This window comes from Thalassophryne amazonica, chromosome 19 (assembly GCF_902500255.1).
Source record: "Thalassophryne amazonica chromosome 19, fThaAma1.1, whole genome shotgun sequence".
In the NCBI taxonomy this organism is placed as follows: Eukaryota; Metazoa; Chordata; class Actinopteri; order Batrachoidiformes; family Batrachoididae; genus Thalassophryne; species Thalassophryne amazonica.
In genome coordinates this window covers 30085379-30110234 of record NC_047121.1, presented here as the reverse complement: position 1 = coordinate 30110234, position 24856 = coordinate 30085379, and the positions used below count along the sequence as shown (strand labels likewise).

Sequence of the window (24856 nt, the reverse complement as noted above, 5' to 3'; positions counted from 1 at the left end):
GGCGCTATATAAATAAATAAATAAATTTGATTTGATTTGATATTCCGTTTGTTAGCTTACAAGCTATAGTTACATTGCGCTAGATAAATTGTTTTCGGTTTAGATTGAGTCAGATTTATTTTCAGTCAGTTTTAGATTGTTTCAGGTAGGTTTTCCTGGAGCTGCACTCACTTTGGTTTTGATTAGGTTGGCTTTGTGTTTTTGTTGTTGTTGTTTTACAACTCAGATATTGTTTATTCAAGTATGGCAGTGGTAGGTCCATGACCTATACGGGATCTAGGTGCTCCCGCCATCACGAGCCTCCCAGCTGACTGGGTTATAGCAGTGGGTAGATGGGACTCATTAGCCCTGTTAAGGCGGTCCACCTAGGGGAAGGAAAACCCTGATGTTAAACCCCCAGCCTGGGTTACTGCCCCCGTGCCTCCGAGGAAGGTTCTTTAGCCAGAGGCTAGGAGAAGGTCACTCTGATGTAAAACCTACAGCCTGGTGGTTCGCCACAGCCATCTCAGCTTGTCTGTGCCACTGTGGAGTGCCACCTTGCCTAAAGAGTGGAAATGGTGTGCACGAGCTGATCCCCACTTTAAGCAACGAGCGCAGGCGGGAAGGAAAGCCCTGCAGTGATGGGAAGAGGCGAAAACAGCCGGTGCATGATGGCACTGGGAGCTGCAGTCTCGATCCTGCATGCAGGCGGCTCAGGAGCTATGGTCGTTTGATTACAGTAACAGTAACAGGTAACAGTGGAACTTGTACATGAAACATCTAAAAATATTTTAATCAGTTGTGTATACAGAGCACCAGACACTTGTGTTGTGAAATTTACAGATAGAATAATAGAGTTATTCCATCAAATTAAAAACAAAACGCTTTTTATATGTGGAGACTTTAACATTAACATAGAGAGCTCCAGTTGCCAAAGAATAAGTGATTTTGTGAATTCAATGTATAGTTTGGGGTTATTCCACTTGATAACAAAACCAACCAGAATCACATCGCAAAGTGCAACGGTAATCGACAATATATTTACAAATAGAACAGATGAAATTATCAGGAATGGGATCTTGATGACAGATGTTAGTGATCATTTACCAGTCTTTTCAATATTTAAATATAAAAATAGGTACAAGAAAAAAACTGTTATAAACTTTAAAAGAGACAAGTCAGTAAAAGCCTTAGAGGCATTAAAATATGATCTTAAAAATCAAAATTGGGAAGAAGTTTATGTCAGTGATGTTAATGTAGCATATAACTCATTTATGAAAATATTGATGAAATCATATAATAAAAACTGTAAATTAATAGAAATTAGTAAGAAAAGAATAAATAAACCATGGCTGACAAAGGGAATAAAAAATGCTTGTGCAAAGAAAAACTATTTATACAGGTGCTTTTTAAAAATGCAAACAAAGGAAACAGAATACAAAAAATATAAAAATAAACTATTGACAATAATTAGGAAACAAAAAAAAGATTATTATAGTGAACAATTAAATAAGAGTAAGATAATGATGGCGTCAGTCACAGTCAGTCAGAGCTGCGTGTCGTCAGAGCGAGCTGCAAAAAGTTTGTACCTGAGTTTTCAGAGGTGGTGTTTGTGGTTGCCATCTGCCACGCCGGTGTTTGCCAACCCGGACAGTGGGAATACCACCTCAACCGGCAACTTAACCCCGCGACTGGACAGCAACAACGTACGAGGCCCAACGTGGTGAATTCACTGAGGCCGCGCGCTGCGTCATTAGATCCGCGCGTCACGAATGCCGCTTCCCCGAGGCCTCGTGCAGCCACCGCGCATCCATCAGCGTGGAAACACCGAGGCCGCGCGGCACCAGCGCAGTGCAGATCCATCCCGGTGACAAACAACGCAGGCTGTTAACATCGGCGATCGACAAGCTGCTCATAAGCCGACCATGGGGCCTAAGAAGGTTCTGACAGCGGAGGAAGGTGACGATATTAAAAAATCTCTGGACTTTCTATCAGAGGAGATTTCTGTTGTGAAGCAGCAACAGAAATCAATCATGGATCTGGTGGAGGAGGTGAAGGCATTACGGCTCCAGAACGCCGAGAAAGACCGGCATCTGGTGCAGCTGGAAAATAGAGTGGCTGAATTGGAGCAGTACACCAGAATTAACGACGTCATCATCACAGGTCTTCATATCAAACCACGGTCCTACGCACGGGCGGTAACAGATGAGAGCGGAGGGGAGCCCGTGAACAGGAGGTCAGCTCTGTGGAAAAACAGGTTTCTGATTTCCTCCTATCTAAAGGTATAGAAATGGATTTAAATAACATTGAAGCGTGCCACCCTCTGCCCCGGAGAAATGACGGTGATAAACGAACCGTCATCATGAGATTCATCAACAGAAAACACAGAACAGCACTGTTAAAACAAGGAAGAAAACTGAAAGGGACAAACGTATTCATCAATGAACATCTCACCAAACGGAATGCCGACATCGCCAGGAAAGCACGCTTCTTGAAGAAACAGGGAAAAATCCAGCACACATGGACTTCAAACTGTAAAATATTCATCAAACTGAACGGATCACCTGAACAAGCAAAAGTCATGGCAATAAGGAACATCGAGGAGCTTGACAAATATGAACAATAGTGTTTCTTAAAGCGAGGATCTGGACAAATATGACCAATAAGGTATGAGGACACAAACACATCACAACACCATGACACAGACCAGAGGAACCTATTCATCTACATCTGGAGACAAGAAGGATATAACTCAAAGGATTGCTGATCATGGAAAAGTAGAACTGAGAACATTTAAATACACAGACCACAATGTACTGGACTTGGAGCACGATATAGACCCGGACAATAATTTCTTCTCAAATATCAATGACAGTTGTTGCTATTATACAGATGAACAGTTTAATCGGATCATTAAAACGGATAACAAATTATCAATAATCCATTTCAACAGCAGGAGTCTATATGCAAACTTTAACAACATTAAAGAATATTTAAGTCAGTTTAAAAAAATATTTAACATAATTGCTATATCAGAAACATGGATCAATGAAGATAAAGGAATGGATTTTGAACTGGATGGATATGAATTTAATTGTGTAAACAGAAAAAATAAGAGTGGAGGAGGAGTGGCTGTGTATGTGGATAAGAACATGGATTATAAAATAGTAGACAATATGACAACTGTGATTGATAACTTATTAGAATGTATAACTATTGAAATATGTGAAGAAAAAAGCAAAAATGTATTAGTCAGCTGTATATATAGAGCACCAGGATCTTGTATTGAAACATTCACTGACTGTATGGGAAAAATGTTCTCAAAAACTAATCAAAAAACTGTGTTCATTTGTGGTGACTTAAATATTGATCTGCTCAATCCAAATAAGCATAAAATAACAGATGAATTTATCAGTATAATGTACAGTATGAGTTTATATCCAAAAATCACCAGGCCAAGCAGAATTACATCCCATAGTGCTACCTTAATTGATAATATATTCAGCAATGATATTGAGAATAACACTGTGAGTGGATTATTAATCAATGACATTAGTGATCATCTACCAGTTTTCATCGTTTATAATAGAAACCATCGGCGGAATCAGCCAGAGGAGAAAATAAATTACAGGCGAGTGCGGACAGAGGAAAACATGAACACACTAAAGAAGGATTTACAGGAGCAAAACTGGGAAAAGGTATACAGTGAAAGTGATGTTGATAGTGCATATGAAACTTTTTTACAAATATTTACATCATTATATGATAAAAATTGTCCAATTAAACAAGACTACAGAAAACAAAAAATCCAAGCTCGACCATGGATGACGAAAGGGTTACGAAATGCATGTAATAAGAAAAATACACTGTATAGAGAATTCATAAAACTAAAGACTAAAGAGGCAGAAAATAGATATAAGAAATACAAAAATAGATTAACTAATATTATACGGGTATGTAGGAAGGAATATTATAGTAACATATTATATAATAACAAAAACAATATTAAAGGAATATGGGATATATTAAATAGCATTATCAAAAATGGTAATAAAAAACAGAGTTACCCTCAGTATTTCATTGATAATAATGTCAAGAAGGAAAATAAGGATGAGGTAGTCAACGGTTTTAATAATTTTTTTTGTAAATATTGGACCAAGCTTGGCAGAAAAAATTCCCGATTCCCAACCTGAGGATTGGGATAATAATCTCATAGAAAGAAATCCCTGTTCAATGTTCCTCACAGCAGTGGATGGAAATGAAATTATAGACATTGTGAATAATTGTAAATATAAAACATCTACCGATTTAAATGAAATTGATATGGTGGTGGTAAAACAGGTCATTGAATGGATTGTAGAACCATTAACATACATCTGTAACTTATCATTTCAAACCGGTAAATTTCCCAATCAAATGAAAATAGCTAAGGTTGTGCCACTGTATAAGACTGGGGATAGACACCACTTCACAAATTATAGACCTGTTTCTTTGCTTCCACAATTTTCCAAATTATTAGAAAAGTTATTCAATAATAGATTAGACAAATTCATAAATAAACATAAATTACTTACTGATAGTCAATATGGATTCAGAGCACATAGTTCAACATCACTTGCATTAATAGAATCAGTTGAGGAGATTACAAACGCCATAGACCACAAATTACATTCAGTTGGAATATTTATAGACCTTAAAAAGGCTTTTGATACAATTAATCATGACATATTAATCAATAAACTTGAACAGTATGGGATTGGGGGGTTGGTGTTGCACTGGGTGAGAAGCTACTTAAGTAACAGAAAACAGTTTGTGAAGTTGGGGGAATATACATCATCATGCTTGGACAATGCTTGTGGCGTCCCACAGGGGTCAGTATTGGGTCCAAAACTGTTTCTAATTTATATAAATGATATTGTCAATGTTTCCAAAATATTAAAATTAGTATTATTTGCAGATGACACAAGCATTTTTTGTTCAGGGGGGGATTTGCAGGAGTTACTGAGGAGGATCAGTATAGAAATGGGAAAATTGAAAATATGGTTTGACAGAAACAAATTATCATTAAACTTAAGTAAAACAAAATACATGTTATTTGGCTATTGTAATACAGACATACAGGTTCAGTTACAAGTCGAGGGGGTAGATATTGAAAGGGTACATGAAAATAAGTTTCTGGGGGTGATAATAGATGATAAGATAAACTGGAAGACTCATATAAAACATATACAAAGTAAACTGTCAAGAAGCATTTCAGTTCTAAACAAAGCGAAACATATTCTGGACCACAACTCACTCCGCATTCTTTACTGCTCACTGGTTTTACCATATTTACAGTACTGTGCAGAGGTATGGGGTAATACTTATAAAGGTACAACACAATCACTATCAGTAATGCAGAAAAGAGCTATAAGAATTATTCATAATACTGGCTGTAGAGATCATACAAATCCACTATTTTTACAGTCCAAATTCTTAAAATTCACAGACTTGGTTCATTTTCAAACAGTACAAATTGTGTATAAAGCAATAAACAATTTACTTCCAGCAAATATTAAAAATATGTTTTTTAACAGATCAGGGGATTACAGTCTGAGGGGGAAATTTAATTTAAAGCTTCAGTGGGCACGAACAACATTAAAAGGTTTCTGTATTTCTGTCTGTGGGGTGAGGATGTGGAACAGATTGGGAGTGGGGCTCAAGCAATGTCCAAGCATGAACCAGTTCAAACAGCGGTACAAAAATATGTTTTTTTTCTGGGTGTAGGGAGGAGGAAGGGTAATGAGGGTTAGGGTGTTTTTGTTTTTTGCTTCGGCTTGTAAATATATAGTATTTTGTATGTAAGTAGGTATGTGTAGGTGTATATTTATGTTTGTGTATATATATGTGTATATATGTATATGTGTATATATGTGTATGTATATGTGTATGTATGTTGATGTGTGTATGTATATATGTATGTGTATATATATGTATATATATATATATATATTGATATCGGTTTAGGTGTGTAGGAATCTATGTGTATATGTGGCAAAGGGTATTACTGGTTGTGGGGAAGAAGGGGTAGGGATAAATAAGCTGATGCTTCACCCTACCCCTTTTCGGACATGTTGGGTACACAGTAGGAACTTTTTTGTTGTTGTCTTTACTGATCTATCTTGTAATTGTTGTTGTATCAAATGTTCGAAAAAAATAAACAGTTTTCATTCATTCATAATATGAGGGCAACATGGGGAATTATAAAAAGTGTGATTGAAAGTGATGGAACGAAAGCAACTTTTCCAAATTACTTTGTCAAAGAAAATAAAGAGATATATGACATAAAAGAAGTGGCAAATGGGTTTAATGATTATTTTTCAAATGTAGGATCAAGTCTGGTGGGAAATAAACCAATAGTAGAAGATACATTACATACACTTGTAAATACGGTCAATAGTATTTTCCTGGACAATGTGGAAAAAGATGAAATAAGAAATATTGTAAAAAACTGTGTAAGCAAAAGATCAACTGACCATGAAGATTTAGACATGATGACTGTAAAAAGTATAATAGAAACTGTTATTGAACCATTTACTTATATTTGCAATCTGTCTCTGTCAACAGGGATTTTTCCAGATGAAATGAAAATTGCCAAGGTAGTCCCATTATATAAAAATGGAGACAAACATAAATTCTCTAATTACAGGCCAGTATCATTGCTTCCACAGTTTTCTAAAATTATGGAAAAAGTTTTTGTGACAAGGTTGGATAAATTCACTGAGAAACATCATATTTTAAATAATGCTCAGTATGGATTCAGAACAAAACATTCGACAGCTTGGGGCAACTGTTTGTTGTGATTTGGCGCTATATAAGAAAAAAGTTGATTGATTGATTGAGTTGATATGGCAATTATGGAATTAATAGAGAAAATATCAACAACAATAGAAAATAAGGATTATTTTGTAAGTATTTTTATTGACTTGAAAAAAGCTTTTGATGTTATTGACCACTCAAGATTGCTTCACAAGTTACAACAATATGGAATAAGAGGTATTGCACATCAGTGGGTAAAAAGCTACTTAGAAAACAGAAAACAGTTTGTTCAGATAAATAATATCAAATCAGAATTGTGTAATATTGCTTATGGAGTACCACAAGGATCAGTACTTGGACCCAAACTGTTTATTTTGTATATCAATGATTTTGTGAATGTATCTAATGTGCTTGGTAGCATTTTATTTGCTGATGATACAATGCTGTTTTACTCTGGATCAGATATACAGGAAGTAGCACAAGTGATAAAAACAGAATTGGAAAAAGTTAAGCATTGGTTTGATATAAACAGACTGTCACTAAATATTAATAAGACAAATTTCATATTGTTTAATGACAGAGCAAAAAAAAAAACGTGTCATTACAAATAGATGGAATGGATATACAAAGGGTAAAAGAAATGAAATTTTTAGGAGTCATAATTGATGAAGATCTTACATGGAAGTCACACATAAATTACATAAAAGGAAAAATAGCGAAAGCCATTGCTGTTTTGCATAAAGTAAAATATTCATTAAATAGTTATGGTTTATTAACATTGTACAATTCATTGATTTTCCCATATTTAACTTATTGTGTAGAAATCTGGGGATCAACATATACAACTTATATACAGCCATTGTTTATTCTGCAGAAAAGGGCTTTAAGGGTGATTAGCAACAGTGGTTTTAGAGATCCATCTAATCCATTGTTCATTAAGTACAGGGTACTTAAATTTCGTGATTTGGTCGATTTGAAAATATTACAAACAATGTACCAAGCTAATAAAAATTCTTTACCAACAAACATTCAAAATATGTTTGAGAAAAGAGTAAGTAGTTATAAACTGAAAGGAATAGAAGTCTTTAGAAAACCAAGATACAGAACCAAAGTAAAAGAACGGAGTATTGCAGTAAATGGTGTAAAATTATGGAACAATCTCAACAAAGAAATTAAAGAATTAAGGTCACTTAAATTATTTAAAAAACGTATTAAACTAGATGTATTAAGTAAGTATGAAACTATAAAATAAGTTAGTGGGCTGTAAGGAAGTAAAAAAAAATGTAATTTGTTAATAATGTATAAAATGTTTTAAGTTTAAAAATGTAACCTGTCAGAGATGTAATCTATTTAATAATGGTCATAATTATGAAATAAGTCAGTGGTATGTGACAAGTTAAAGAAATACAATCTGTTAAATAATGTTGAAAAATGACGCTGGATATTGAAAGATTGTATTGTAAAAAGGGGCAGAAAATATAAGACTTGTTGTTCTCTCTGCTCCTTTTCATTCTGGTAATGGAGATGCTTTATTTCTGCTTTTCTGTTTTTTTTCTTTTAAATGAATGAAATAAATAAATAAATGAAATGAAATTACTGACCCAAGACAATAGCATCATCCGGCAGGTCCCTGGGTGACCAAGCAGCCCTGTTTAGGGATAGCCCTGCTTGCTCCACATGGAGACAGACCTAGACAAGGTGGTCTAAACATGGCTTGTCTCACTAGACCCGGTTAGCTCACCGCTGCCAACGGGCATCACTACATGCGGTGTGAAAAGAAAAACAAAGAACCTGAAAATTGCGTGCTGGAATGTACGCACAATGATGGACTCAGACAATAGCGATCGTCCTTGAAGACGCTCAGCCTTAGTTGCCAAAGAGCTAGCAAGGCTTGACATAGACATTGCTGCACTCAGCGAGGTGCACTTTGCAGACCAAGGGTCACTCACCGAGGAAGGCACAGGCTACACACTGTTCTGGTCAGGGAAGGCTAAAGAAGATCGTCGACTCTCAGGGGTCGGGTTCATGATTAAGAGCGCCATAGCACATAGGTTACACAGTTTGCCAGTTGGACATTCTGACCGACTCATGTCACTCCGGCTCCCCATCAACAACAAGGATTTTGCCACTATTGTTAGTGTGTATGCCCCAACCATGCAGGCCGACATTGGAGTTAAGGAGGCTTTCTATAGCGATCTGCACAACCTTCTACAGCGCGTCAACACCCAGGACAAGCTCCTCATCATGGGAGATTTCAACGCCAGAGTGGGCCGCGACTCTGATGTATGGAAGGACGTGCTAGGGAAACATGGCATAGGTAACTGTAACGACAATGGCCGCCTGCTGCTTTAGTTCTGCTCTGCACATGACTTGACGATCACCAACAGCCTGTTCCAACAGAAAGAGAGATTCAAAACAACCTGGAGACACCCACGCTCCAAACACTGGCACCTTCTGGACTACGTTCTGACGTGACAGCGTGATAGAAGAGACGTACTACATACCAGGGTGATGCCTAGCGCGGATTGCTATACGGATCATCGCTTGGTCCGTTCCAAGATTGCTTTCACTTTCAAGCCCCCTCCTAAGAAGAAAGGCCCACAGTTTAAGCTACAAGTCCACAAGCTGCAAGACATAGACACAAAAAAGGAGTTCCAGGCCAAACTAGAGGAGAGACTGGGTGGAGAAGAAGGCCTGCCTGACGACCCTGAACAACAGTGGATGAGATTAAAGACCATCCTTCAGGAGACGGCAGCAGAAGTAGTGGGCTTCTCAGCCAGGAAAAATAAAGACTGGTTTGATGAGTCTGATGCACAGATCCAGGAACTACTAGAAAAGAAACGTGCATGCCACAAGACTCTTTTAGCTAAACCTGATGACCACTCTGCCAAGACAGCTTACAGAAATGCCTGCTCCACACTGCAAAGCAAGCTCCGCATACTGCAGAACGACTGGTGGCTACCTTTTGCGGAGAAGACACAACAACATGCCGATGCTGGAGACATGCGCTCCTTTTATGAAGCCCTTAAGACCATCCATGGGCCAGCACATCAAGTGCAAGCACCCATGCGCTCCTCAGACGGCTCCACCCTTCTGACGGACAAGGAAACCATTATGCAGCGTTGGTCAGAACACTTTGAAAACCTCTTCAGTGACAAGCGCACTGTGCAAGAGTCATCAATCGAGAAGATTCCCCAGGTGGAGGTGAAATGGGAACTTGATGACCCCCCAACACTTGAAGAGATCCGAAAGGCCACCACGCAGCTGAATCCAGGGAAGTCTCCTGGCATAGATGGCATCCCAGCAGAGGTGTACGAAAATGGAGGTGAGGCAGTCCTCGACAAGCTTCAGATTCTCTTCTCCAGTTGCTGGGAAAAGGGAATGGTTCCACATGACCTTCGGGATGCGGTCATTGTCTCCCTGTACAAGAACAAGGGCGCCAAGTCCGACTGTTCTAATTACCGGGGCATCACTCTCCTCTCAATAGCAGGTAAGATTTTGGCTCGAGTGCTGCTCAACAGGCTTACCCCTACCATAGCGCATGAAAATACTCCCGAGAGTCAGTGCGGATTTCGGGCCAACAGGGGAACCACCGACATGATCTTCATCCTGAGACAGATCCAGGAGAAGTGCAGAGAACAGAACATGGCCCTTTATGCAGCCTTCATAGACCTAACCAAGGCTTTTGACACGATCAGTCGTGAGGGTTTGTGGAAGATTCTTGCACGCCTTGGCTGCCCTCCAAAGCTCCTCACCATCATCTGCCAGCTGCATGAAGGCCAGATGGGACAAGTGAAGTACAACGGGACTCTGTCCGGCAGCTTCCCCATCTCAAATGGCGTCAAACAAGGTTGCATCCTCGTGCCCACTCTGTTCTCCATCTTCTTCAGCATGATGCTTCGTGAGGCCAAAGAAGACTTGACAGACGACATCTATATCCGCTTCAGAACCGACGGAAGTCTGTTTAACTTGCGGCGCCTTCTGTCCCACACTAAGATCACAGAATAGCTAATCATGGAGCTGCTCTTCGCAGATGACTGCGCCCTCGTCGCCCATACGGAGCAAGCCTTGCAGCACATTGTCAACTGTTTTGCTGAAGCAGCAAGAGCCTTCGGCCTCACCATCAGCCTGAGAAACACAGAAGTGCTATATCAACCGGTCCCCCATACAGCATATACCCCACCCCAAATCAACATCGAGGGTACCAGCCTGAATGCAGTAGAGCACTTCACGTATATCGGTAGTGTTATCTCAAACAACGCATCTGTTGCCAAGGACCTAGAGAGTCGCCTTGCCAAGGCCAGCAGTTCTTTTAGTCGACTCTCTAAGAAAGTCATGCACTGCGCCTTTCCACAAAAGTGCAGGCCTACAGAGCCATTGTGGTCCCTACCCTCCTGTATGGAGCTGAAACCTGGGTTTTGTATCGCCAGCAGATCAGATTACTGGAACGCTTTCATCAGCGTTGTCTCCGAAACATCTTCGGGCTCAAGTGGCAGGACTACGTCTCAAATGAGGACATCCTTACCAGAGCCAAATTGCCCACATGCATGGAGTCTATTATACTCAAACAACAGCTTCGTTGGGCAGGTCACGTAGCCAGGATGGATGATACATGCATGCCGAAATTAATTCTCTTTGGCGAGCTCAAGGAAGGGAGACGAAACCAAGGGGCCCCCAAAAAGCGCTATAAGGACCAGCTGAAGAAACAGCTCTCCCTTGCAGGCATTCAGCATCAGTCATGGCAGCATCTAGCTACAGATAGACTCAGCTGACATTCCAGCATCAAATCCGTCAGCCTGAAGTTTGAGGCAGAAAGAAGTGAGGCCTCACGCCAGAAGCGTCAAAGACAGAAAGAGCGGGGAGCAGCACAAGCCCAGCCTACTCAAGTGTTCATTTGCCCCAAGTGTAACAGGTGTTGTGCATCCCGCATCTGACTTTTCAGCCACCAGAGGGCTTGTAGAAAATAAACTAAAAAAAAAAAAAAAAAGGCCTTCCCACTATCCTCGCAAGCGAGAAACTGCCAACAACAACAACAACAGAAGGTGCACAGTTCAAGGCCACCACCGTGCATTCTCCATGTAATGTGGAATTGTGTCAGGAAGGTTATTCGATGTAAAACTTGTGCCAGATCCACCTCAACTCTGCTGTGGTGACCCCGAGTGAAAAAAAGGGAGATGCCAAGGGAACATACTTTTTAGTGAGACCAGCTATGTTGGTGCTAACAAAGAGACAGGAAACAGTGCTGAAAGTATTGGCATTTGGGATGGACATGATGTGGAATGAACATATCAGAGGCACAAGTAGGACATTTTGAAGACAACATCAGAGAGGCGAGATTGAAATGTTTGGACGTGTGCAGTGGAGAGCAACAGGATATATAGAGCGAAAGATGATGTGGATTGAGCCGCCAAGCAGGCAGAGAAATTGGAGCTCAAAGAGGAAGTTTATGGATGTGCTGAAGGAGGATATGCATGTGATTGGTGTGACAGAGGAAGATGCAAGAATGAGTGTGATGGAGATGGATGGTTTACTCTGGTGACCCAAAACAGGAGCAGCTGAAAGAGTATTTGTCAGTGACACGTATAAACATACCTGTTAGCCTATTAGCCTCCTGAGTGCAGAGTTTGACCTGTTTGTTAATTCAGGTATTTAATCACAAATGATTCACTACCACTAATATATAATATACGCAAAGTATTTGAGCAGCGGAGGTGGGGTGTGTGTGTGTGTGTGGGGGGGGGGGGGGGGGGGGTGTTAATATAATTTTGTGATCTTCCTCACAGATCTCCAGTTTGTCACTTAACCCGTTTTGTCCCACTGGCAACAATTGTTGCTGAAGTGTATCACTGTCATTTTCTACTCACAATAAAAAAATGTAACTTTTTCCACTTATAAAAAAAAAAATCTGGTTAACTCTTTGACACAGTGAGATAACACCCATAGAGAGTTGAAATATCAACCCAGAAGTGGCTATGACAGTGTGCTGGTTTAACTACAAGAGTGTTAATATTTTGGGAGTGAAATTAACTCCTCTTTTTGCTGTGTATTTGTGTCCAACAGGACAGAGTCTGTCTCCAACACGGTCCAAACAAATCTCCAGGGCAAGTGCCAGTCATGAAGAAAGTATCAGCCCCACTTCTTGTGTGTCTCCACCTCCCACCAAGCAAGAGCGAGTCACCTTAAAGCTGTCCAAACAAAGTGACAGTGTGTCCACAACTGGAAAACAGCAGCACAAGAGCCCAGTAAGAGAGTCTACTGATCTGTGTTCCTCTGCAAGTAAACTCCCTACACTGGGTCAGAGGAGCGCCACCAAGATTAAAAGCAGAAGAATTCAGCACTCCCCAACCAGAAATTCTGCAAGCACATTAAGGAATAAAGAAGGTGTGATGGACAAATCCAATCAGAGCACGAATATCAAGTTAGCGGTCAGACCCTCTGAGCATGCTGCTGCAGAGGAACAAGTGAAGGATGATGATGACGCACAGCAAGCTGAGGTTAAAGTCAAGACGGAAGGGGAACACCACATGAAAAGACCCGCTGACAGCCACTCCAGCACTCATAAAATCAAACTGCAAATAAAACAGAAGGAGAAAATCAGTCCAACAACTGAGGAAAATTCCAAACTCCAATCTGTACGAAAAAACGATGCAGTCATTAGTAGAATCACTCAAGAAAAAATGGCACCAGTATCAGGCCCGACAGCTGATAAGGTGATCAAATCGATTCCATCTGAGTTGCCATTTAATGACACGAACCGCGCTGAAACTGATGGCAAACAGCAAACGAAACTCAAGCCTGAACCTTTATCCACAGTTCAAAGTGAGTTAATCCCACAAGAGCAGAATTCCTCAGAATGTTCTCCACTACAAGTAAATGAAAAACCTCTTTTAGGGACAATCCAGCTAAGAGGTAACATAAAACTGGATGTAATCCGCCAAAAAGACCTTTCAGAGCCAAATCCTACAGTGTTGGATCAGGATACAAAACCCAGTCACGGGGATGTAATGGATATGCGAGACAAAGGTGTTGAGATTGACAGTGTTGGCCATGATATTGTACCCCACAGTGCTTCCTTTACTGATGTTATATCTAATAACAAAAGTAGTCTGCCTGCTGAACTGCCCTCTAAAGATCAAGATCTAGAAAGAAAAAAATCACTTTCAGTCACTCACATTGCTGACTCAGTCGAAACGCCAGCAACAAGGACACCAACAGAAAAGGAAAACAAATCTAAGGCTCAATGCGCACAGATCGTTCTTGAAAGTGGAACTTTACCTGACACCACAAGTAAAGATTCTACCAAAAATGCTGAAAGGCTGACAAAAAACAAAGAGCAGATTAACAGCAAACCCAGCAGGGCTTTGCACATGCAAACAGACACAATGACTGTGGCACAGTTTCCCAAGAATGTCGAGAATCAGCTGTACAAAGAGTCTCTTTTACTGGGAGCAGAATCTGAAATACAAGAGAAATACACAAAAGCAGATGAGAAGCTGAATGGTGCAGCTGAGGAAAGCATTAATTCAAATACCATTTCTAAAAAGGATGTCAAAGACATGGCCATGAAAGCTGACACAAAGAAAGGCATCACAAAAGCAGCGAAGCCCTCTAATCTGTCATCAGAGGAAAGATCTTTAAAGCTCAACTCAGAAGAAAAGCAAGTGGAAGAAATCTGTGTAGTCAGTGACAATGCAGACAACGCGGCCACTACGACAGAGAGACCTCAGATCATTTCTAAGGGAGATGTTGGGAGTGGTGATACAAAAAGCACACGAGCAGCTCTGCCAACAAAAGTGGTCAAAAATGAAAAGGGGCGCAAACTGTTTGTTACTATTGAAGAAGAAGTCTGGGACAAGAGTGCGAATCAGGACGACAAATACATTATAGTGTTAAAGGAGCACCAAATTTTAAAAAGGGATAAAATCCCAAAACAAAAGGCAGTAGGCACTGAAACCGACAGTGAAGGAAGTCCAAAAGAAAAGCCCACAACCAAGGAGTCACCAGAGAAGGACTCAGTCAGTAACCAAGCAGATGAACTTATTGAGAAACCACATGACCAGCAGGTCAGACCTGTGACATGTGAAGATGAGAACACAATCAAACCAAAGAAAAATACATTTAAATCAACAGAAACCAAATCCCTGAATTCTAACCTGGAACAGAAACTGCGGACCATCACTACAACACCTCCAGAAGAGACGCATGACAGGTCAGTTTCAAAAAGAGACACAACTCCAGAGTTAAAGCATAGAAGCAATGAAAGTCTGAGTGCAGAAAAAGAAGATGGTGAAAATAAGGATTTGCCAATAAAAAGTGCAAAGATGGTGCTCGCAACTAGTACTGGTAGCATGGACATTAGCAACCACACAGAGAAGGTGCTCCCAGTTGTTACAGATCAATATGACAAATCTAAAGAACTGGAGAAAAAGACTGATCAGGTCTCAGGCTTTAACTTGGTTCCGGAACTAAGAACAACACAAGGTTTTAGCACAGCTGAAGTCAATATGGAAGATAAGATTCACCCTGAAGAATGTGCTGAAGATGAAAATAAAGTCACAAAGCCAGAGGGTGAGTTGGAACCAGAGAGTGTAACAATAAAACCCGTGAAGAAGACAAATGAGGGCTCTGTTTCAAAAACAGACGCAACTCCAGAAAATAAACCTGGAAGTGCTGTAGGTCTGAGTGCAGACACCAAAGAAGAACAAAGTGAAATAAAGGATTTACCAGCAAAAAGTGGAAAAATGGACCTCACAACAGAAAGCAGTGGGTTTGAAGCCAGCAACCAAAAGGAGAATGAGCTTGTAGGTGTCATAGATAAGCCTGAAGAAACTCAAGAACCAGATAATAAGACAGATCAAACCACAGAATTTAGAAATGAACATTTTAACCTGATTCATGAACCACAGGCCATAACAGTTGAAGCTCCAGAGAAGACACCAGAAGCTCTTACAATAGCTGGTGTGACTATGGAGGATAAGAAAAACAAGCAGAAGATCCACACTGAAGAATGTGTTGATAAAAATAAAATCACAGAGACAGGGGGTCAGATGAAACCAGAGACTACAAAACCTCCCGAGAAGACAAATGAGAGCTCTGATTTAAAAATGGGCACAACTCAAGAAATCAAGTCTGTAACCACTGAAACTGTGAGTGCAGAATCCAGAGAAGAAGAGATTAAAACAAAGGATTCATCAATAACATCAGGGAAGATGGAATTGACAACTGATAACAGTGGCTTTGATGTTAGGAACCAAAACAATGCAGAGCTCACAGCTGTCAGAGATCAACATGAAGAAACTAAAGGACCTGAGAAAAGCATTGACCAGTTTACAGACTTTGAAGGTCAAAATGCTGATGTAATAGTGGAACCTCCAGAGAAAACATCAGAAGGTCTTATCACAGCTGATGTCAGTGTGCAGGATAAGAAGCAGGAGCAGAAGATCCACACTGAAGAAAGCATTGATGACAATAAAGTCACAGAGACAGAGGATCAGATGAAAACAGAGACTGAAACTGCAAAACCTCCAGAGAAGACAAATGAGAGCACCATTTTAAAAATGGACACAACTCAAGAAAATAAACCTGCATGCACTGAAGGTCTAGCTGCAGAAACCAGAGAAGAAAACAGTGAAACAAAGGATTTACCAACAAAAAGTGGACAAATGGACCTTGCAACAGTAAACAGTGGGTCTCAAGTCAGCAACCAAAAGGAGAACGAGCTTGTAGGTACCATACATCAACATGAGGAAACTAAAGAACCACAGAATAAGGCAGATCAAACCACAGGATTTAAAAATGAATGTTCTAACCTGGTTCATGAGCCACAGAGCATAACAGCTGAAGCTCCAGAGAAGACACCAGAAGGTCTTGCCACAGCTGAAGTGACCATAGAGGATAAGAAAGAGAAGCAGAAGATCCACACTGAAGAAAGTGTTGAAGTTGAAGCCAAAGTCACGGAGACAGAGGATCAGATGAAACCAGAGACTGAAACTATAAAACCTCCAGAGAAGGCAGAGAAGAAGCTTGTAGCTGTCATAGATCGACCTGAAGAACCCAAAGAACCAGAGAAAAAGGCAAATCAAACCACAGAATTTAAAAATGAACATTCTAACCTGGTTAATGAACCACAGACCATCACAGCTGAAGCTCCAGAGAAGACACCAGAAGTTCTTACTACAGCTGAAGTGACTATGGAGGATAAAAAAGATGAGCAGAAGATCCAAACTGAAGAATGTGTTGAAGATGAAGATAAAGAAGAGATTAAAACAAAGGATTCATCAATAACATCAGCAAAGATGGAGTTGACCACTGATAACAGTGGTTTTGATGTTAGCAACCAAAAAGATGCAGAGCTCACAGCTGTCAGAGATCAACATGAAGAAAGTAAAAAACCTGAGAAAAGCATTGACCAGTTTATAGACTTTGAAAGTCAAAACTCTGAAGTAACAGTGGGACCTCAAGAGACGACAGCAGAAGGTCTGACCACAGCTGAAGTCAGTATGGAGGATAAGAAAGAGGACCAGGAGATCCACACTGAAGAATGTGTTGATGACAGTAAAGTCACAGAGACAGAGGATCAGATGAAACCAGAGATTGAAATTGCAAAACCTCCAGAGAAGACAAATGAGAGCTCTGTTTCAATAAGAGATGCAATTCCAGAAAATAAACCTGCATGCACTGAAGGTCTAACTACAGAGACCAGAGAAGAAAACAGTGAAACAAAGGATTTACCAACAAAAAATGGAAAAATTGATCTTGCAGCAGCAAACAGTGGGTCTCAAGTCAGCAACAAAAAGGAGAACAAGCTTGTAGGTACCATAGATCAACATGAGGAAACTAAAGAACCAGAGAATAAGGCAGATCAAACCACAGAATTTAAAAATGAACTTTCTAACCTGGTTCATGAGCCACAGACCATCACAACTGAAACTCCAGAGAAGACAACAGAAGCTGTTACCACAGCTAAGGTGACCATGGAGGAAAAGAAAGACAAGCAGAAGATCCACACTGAAGAATCTGTTGAAGATGAAGCCAAAGTCACAGAGACAGAGGATCAGCTGAAATCAGAGACTGAAACTATAAAACCTCCAGAAAAGCCAGAGAACGAGCTTGTAGCTGTCATAGATCGACCTGAAGAACCCAAAGAACCAGAGACAAAGGCAGACCAAACCACAGAATTTAAAAATAAACATTCTAACCTGGTTAATGAACCACAGACCATCACAGCTGAAGCTCCAGAGAAGACACAAGAAACTCTTACCACAGCTGAAGTGACTATGGAGAATAACAAAGATGAGCAGAAGATCCACACTGAAGAATGTGTTGAAGATGAAGATAAAGTAACAAAGCCAGAGGATCAGCTGAAACCAGAGACTATAAAACATCCAGAGGAGACAAATGAGAGCTCTGTTTTAAAAATGGGCACAACTCCAGAATTCAAACCTGTAACCACTGAAACTGTGAGTGCAGAAACCACAGAAGAACAGATTAAAACAAAGGATTCATCAATAACATCAATGAAGATGGAATTGACAGCTGATAACAGTGGTTTTGATGTTAGCAACCAAAAAGATGCAGAACTCACAGCTGTCAGAGATCAACATGAAGAAAGTAAAGAATCTGAGAAAAGCATTGACCAGTTTACAGACTTTGAAGGTCAAAACTCTGAGGTAACAGTGGAACCTCCAGAGAAGATGACAGAAGATCTGACCACAGCTGAACTCAGTGTGGAGGATAAGAAAGAGGACCAGGAGATCCACACTGAAGAATGTGCTGAAGATGAAAATAAAGTTGCAAAACCAGAGGATCAGCTGAAACCAGAGACTGAAACTATAAAACCTCCAGAGAAGACAGAGAATGAGCTTGTAGCTGTCATCGATCAACCTGAAGAACCCAAAGAACCAGTGAAACAGGCAGATCAAACCACAGAATTTAAAAATGAATGTTCTAACCTGGTTCATGAACCAGAGACTATCACAGGTGACGCTCCAAAGAAGACCACAGAAGCTCTTACCACAGCTGACGCCAGTGTGGAGGATAAGAAAGACAAGCAGAAGATCCACTCTGAAGAAGGTGTTGAAGATGAAGATAAAGTCACAGAACCAGAGGATCAGCTGAAACCAGAGACTGAATCTATAAAATGTCCAGAGAAGACAGACAACAAGCTTGTAGCTGTCATAGATCGACCTGAAGAACCCAAAGAACCAGTGAAACAGGCAGATAAAACCACAGAATTTAAAAATGAACATTTTAGCCTGGCTCATGAACCACAGACCATCACAGGTGAAGCTCCAAAGAAGACAACAGAAGCTCTTACCACAGCGGAAGCCAGTGTGGAGCATAAGAAAGACAAGCAGAAGATCCGCATTGAAGAAGGTGTTGAAGATGAAGATAAAGTTGCAAAACCAGAAGATCAGTTGAAACCAGAGACTGTAAAACCTCCAGAGAAGACAAATGAGAACTCTGTTTTAAAAATAGACACAACTCCAGAATTCAAACCTGTAACCACTGAAACTGTGAGTGCAGAAACCAGAGAAGAAGAGATTAAAACAAAGGATTCATCAATAACATCAGTGAAGATGGAGTTGACAGCTGATAACAGTGGTTTTGATGTTAGCAACCAAAAAGATGCAGAACTCACAGCTGTCAGAGATCAACATGAAGAAAGTAAAGAATCTGAGAAAAGCATTGACCAGTTTACAGACTTTGAAGGTCAAAACTCTGAGGTAACAGTGGAACCTCCAGAGAAGATGACAGAAGATCTGACCACAGCTGAACTCAGTGTGGAGGATAAGAAAGAGGACCAGGAGATCCACACTGAAGAATGTGCTGAAGATGAAAATAAAGTTGCAAAACCAGAGGATCAGCTGAAACCAGAGACTGAAACTATAAAACCTCCAGAGAAGACAGAGAATGAGCTTGTAGCTGTCATCGATCAACCTGAAGAACCCAAAGAACCAGTGAAACAGGCAGATCAAACCACAGAATTTAAAAATGAATGTTCTAACCTGGTTCATGAACCAGAGACTATCACAGGTGACGCTCCAAAGAAGACCACAGAAGCTCTTACCACAGCTGACGCCAGTGTGGAGGATAAGAAAGACAAGCAGAAGATCCACTCTGAAGAAGGTGTTGAAGATGAAGATAAAGTCACAGAACCAGAGGATCAGCTGAAACCAGAGACTGAATCTATAAAATGTCCAGAGAAGACAGAGAACAAGCTTGTAGCTGTCATAGATCGACCTGAAGAACCCAAAGAACCAGTGAAACAGGCAGATAAAACCACAGAATTTAAAAATGAACATTTTAGCCTGGCTCATGAACCACAGACCATCACAGGTGAAGCTCCAAAGAAGACAACAGAAGCTCTTACCACAGCGGAAGCCAGTGTGGAGCATAAGAAAGACAAGCAGAAGATCCGCATTGAAGAAGGTGTTGAAGATGAAGATAAAGTTGCAAAACCAGAAGATCAGTTGAAACCAGAGACTGTAAAACCTCCAGAGAAGACAAATGAGAACTCTGTTTTAAAAATAGCCACAACTCCAGAATTCAAACCTGTAACCACTGAAACTGTGAGTGCAGAAACCAGAGAAGAAGAGATTAAAACAAAGGATTCATCAATAACATCAGTGAAGATGGAGTTGACAACTGATAACAGTGGCTTTGATGTTAGGAACCAAAACAACGCAGAGCTCACAGCTGTCAGAGATCAACATGAAGAAACTAAAGAACCTGAGAAAAGCATTGATCAATCTACCGATGTTGTAGGTCAAAATGCTGACATAACAGTGGAACCTCCAGAGAAAACATCAGAAGGTCTTATCGCAGCTGATGTCAGTGTGCAAGATAAGACGCAGGAGCAGAAGATCCACACTGAAGAATGTGTTGATGACAATAAAGTCACAGAGACAGAGGATCAGATGAAACCAGAGACTGAAAGTACACAATCTCCAGAGAAGACAAATGAGAGCTCTGTTTCAATAACAGATGCAATTCCAGAAAATAAACCTGCATGCACTGAAGGTCTAGCTACAGAGACCAGAGAAGAAAACAGTGAAACAAAGGATTTACCAACAAAAAATGGAAAAATTGATCTTGCAGCAGCAAACAGTGGGTCTCAAGTCAGCAACAAAAAGGAGTACAAGCTTGTAGGTACCATAGATCAACATGAGGAAACTAAAGAACCAGAGAATAAGGCAGATCAAACCACAGAATTTAAAAATGAACTTTCTAACCTGGTTCATGAGCCACAGACCATCACAACTGAAACTCCAGAGAAGACAACAGAAGCTCTTACCACAGCTGAAGTGACTATGGAGAATAAAAAAGATGAGCAGAAGATCCACACTGAAGAATGTGTTGAAGATGAAGATAAAGAAGAGATTAAAACAAAGGATTCATCGATAACATCAGCAAAGGTGGAGTTGACCACTGATAACAGTGGTTTTGATGTTAGCAACCAAAAAGATGCAGAGCTCACAGCTGTCAGAGATCAACATGAAGAAAGTAAAGAACCTCAGAAAAGCATTGACCAGTTTACAGACTTTGAAAGTCAAAACTCTGAAGTAACAGTGGAACCTCCAGAGACGATAGCAGAAGGTCTGACTACAGCTGAAGTCAGTATGGAGGATAAGAAAGAGGACCAGGAGATCCACACTGAAGAATGCGCTGAACATGAAAATAAAGTCACAAAACCAGAGGATCAGCTGAAACCAGAGTCTGAAACTATAAAACATCCAGAGAAGATAGAGAATGAGCTTGTAGCTGTCATAGATCAACCTGAAGAACCCAAAGAACCAATGAAACAGACAGATCAAACCACAGAATTTAAAAATGAATGTTCTAACCTGGTTCCTGAACCACAGACCATCACAGCTGGAGCTCCAGAGAAGACACCAGAAACTCTTACCATAGATGAAGTGACTATGGAGGATAAAAAAGATGAACAGAAGATCCACACTGAAGAATGTGTTGAGGATGAAGATAAAGTCACAAAGCCAGAGGATCAGCTGAAACCAGAGACTATAAAACCTCCAGAGAAGACAGATGAGAGCTCTGTTTTAAAAATGGACACAACTCCAGAATTCAAACCTGTAATCAATGAAACTGTGAGTGCAGAAACCAGAGAACAAGAGATTAAAACAAAGGATTCATCAGTAACATCAGTGAAGATGGAGCTGAAAACTGATACCAGTGGCTTTGATGTTAGGAACCAAAACGACACAGAGCTCACAGCTGTCAGAGATCAACATGAAGAAACTAAGGAACCTGAGAAAAGCATTGATCAATCTACAGATGTTGAAGGTCAAAATGCTGACGTAGCAGTGGAACCTCCAAAGAAGGGAACAGAAGCCCTTACCACAGCTGAGGTGACTATGGAGGATAAAAAAGACCAGCAGAAGATCCACACTGAAGAAGGTTTTGAAGATGAAAATAAAGTCACAGAGACAGAGGATCAGCTGCAAACAGATACTGTAACTATAAAACCTCCAGAGAAGACAAATGAGAGCTCTGTCTTAAAAATGGATACAGCTAAAGAAATTAAACCTATAAGGGCTGAAACTGAAAGTGTGAGTGCAGAAATCAGAAAAGAGCCAGAGGATCAGCTGAAGGCATCAAGGATCGATACCAAAAGGGATCTTGAAGCATTTTTTTCCAAAAATACAAAATATGATGAGAAAGAGACCATATCTAATATTGTCAGAAATAAAATTGTCAACAGAGAAATCCATAAAAGTGATAACGCCATCACAGAAAACAAAAAAACATGTGAATCATTAACAGAGAATTTGGACACACATGGAAGCTCACAAGATACTTTGAAAGAGGACCTCCACAACTTCACTGATCCAACAAAGCCATCAAAGACAAAATCCACTAACACTTTGTCATCTGAGGCTACAGTGAAGCTGTCAGGTCTACCTCAGAGTATGCAGGCTGATAAGCATTCTCCATCGAGCTGGTTAGATGTGGAACCTCATAAAAAACACCGTCAGAAAAAGGAAAAGAAGAGAAGACTAGATGCCTCAGCGAGCGAGGACGAATCCCTCGAGCCTGATGACTTTGATAGTTTTATCAGGAACATCAAAGAAGGAGGGATTCCTTTCTCACTACCTCTAAAAACACAGCTCTGTAAAAACCGATCCCCACATTTCACTATGCCTGCCATCATGGAGGACCATTTTGAGAGAACATTTGATCCAGAGGAATTCCAGTTTGGCTTAAGGATAAATGACAAATATTATAAAGATCTTTCGCCAGCCATGGTGATAAAACAAAATGCTGCCAACAGACAAAGGAGGGGCCTGAAAAAACATTCACAAGACAAAGTATCAAGAGATGAAATGGAATTTGGAGATGGGGTGGAGGGCAACGATGCAAGTCAAAATGGGGTAAAAGAAATGGAAAAAGAAGGAGTAGAAAAGACGGAAAAAGACCCTGGGAAGCCCAAGTCTCGTTTAGGAAGGATGTCTATTCTCTCCAACTTACTGAGTTCCCCTCGGACTTGCAGGAAGGCCAAAGAGGAAAATACCTCTGCCTTATCCAAGCAAAAACAGGACCTCCCTTCACACGGGATAAAGGAAGGCATTCAGTCACCCGTGGCTCACACTGGAACAGGGAAGGCGGATGAGCAAGAAATTAATCTAGTTGATGAATCGGAAGTTGATCCAAAAGCCACTCCTCCTCTGCCCTCATTCTCAGAAATAAAGCTGCCTGATCATATTGAGAAATACCTTAAGAAGAACAAAAGAATGCCTGAAGCCACCCAGGGTTCCACAAATACCACTACTACTAAACAAAATCTCCAAAGGAATGCTGGTATGGACCACAGTGTGACAACAGGAGAGCCAAACGGGCTGTCCACTACTAAAACTAAGGTAAGCATTACCTATTGTCCTCTTCTAGTTAGACAGTAATTTATACAAATGGGTGTCCACTAAAACCTGTGATGGGTCCTATTAAGTGCAACAGGATCAAAATATTGCCAATATTTCAGTACATACTGTAATACTGATGATACACATTGGTGGGTACAGCTGAAGAATTAGCTTCTTAACTGAAAAGTTATCTGTGATAATACAAAACCAATAAAAAATATACAAGTAGCTGAAGCTACCAATGACTTTTATTATAGTATATTAATTAGCTGTTAATTATCTGTAGATCTGGTTGCCAACAATCATTATTAAAATCCGTTAAACAGTTTGTGTTTAACAGATTTCGTGATTACCGTCCATGGTCCTCATGCATTGCTGTCCATGGCCCTCATGGATTACCGTCTGTGGTCCTCATGGATTACCATCCGTGGTCCTCATGGATTACCATCCATGGTCCTCATGGATTACTGTCCGTGGTCCTCATGGATTACTGTCTGTGATCCTCATGGATTACTGTCCATGGTCCTCATGGTTTACCATCCGTGGTCTCATGGATTGCTGTCTGTGGTCCTCATGGATTACCGTCCATGACCCTCATGGATTACTGTCCATGGTCCTCATGGATTGCTGTACATGGTCCTCATGGATTACTGTCTGTGGTCCTCATGGATTACTGTCTGTGGTCCTCATGGATTACTGTCCATGGTCCTCATTGATTACTGTCCATGCTTCTCATGGATTACTATCCGTGATCTCATGGATTGCTGTCCATGGTCCTCATGGATTACCATCCATGGTCCGCATGGGTTACTGTCCGTGGACCTCATGGATTACTGTCTGTGGTCCTCATGGATTACTGTCTGTAGTCCTCATGGATTACTGTCTGTGGTCCTCATGGATTACTGTCTGTGGTCCTCATGGATTACTGTCCGTGGTCCTCATTGATTACTGTCCATGCTTCTCATGGATTACTATCCGTGATCTCATGGATTGCTGTCCATGGTCCTCATGGATTACCATCCATGGTCCGCATGGGTTACTGTCCGTGGACCTCATGGATTACTGTCCTTGGACCTCATGGATTACTGTCCATGGTCCTCATGGATTACTGTACGTGGTCCTCATGGATTACTGTCCGTGGTCCTCATGGATTACTGTCTGTGATCCTCAAGGATTACTGTCCATGGTCCTCATGGTTTACC

General features: G+C 40.6%; 1 protein-coding gene across 1 annotated transcript in view; it reads left to right on the top strand.

Moving 5' to 3' along the window:
- LOC117501189 (titin homolog) overlaps positions 1–24856 on the top strand; it is a 148121-nt gene that overhangs the window by 89513 nt on the left and 33752 nt on the right. The window contains exons 5-7 of the mRNA XM_034160037.1: positions 12838–16503; positions 16807–17160; positions 18373–23654. Of these exons, the coding sequence (XP_034015928.1) occupies positions 12838–16503; positions 16807–17160; positions 18373–23654 (9302 nt within the window). The remainder of the gene's footprint in view (positions 1–12837; positions 16504–16806; positions 17161–18372; positions 23655–24856) is intronic.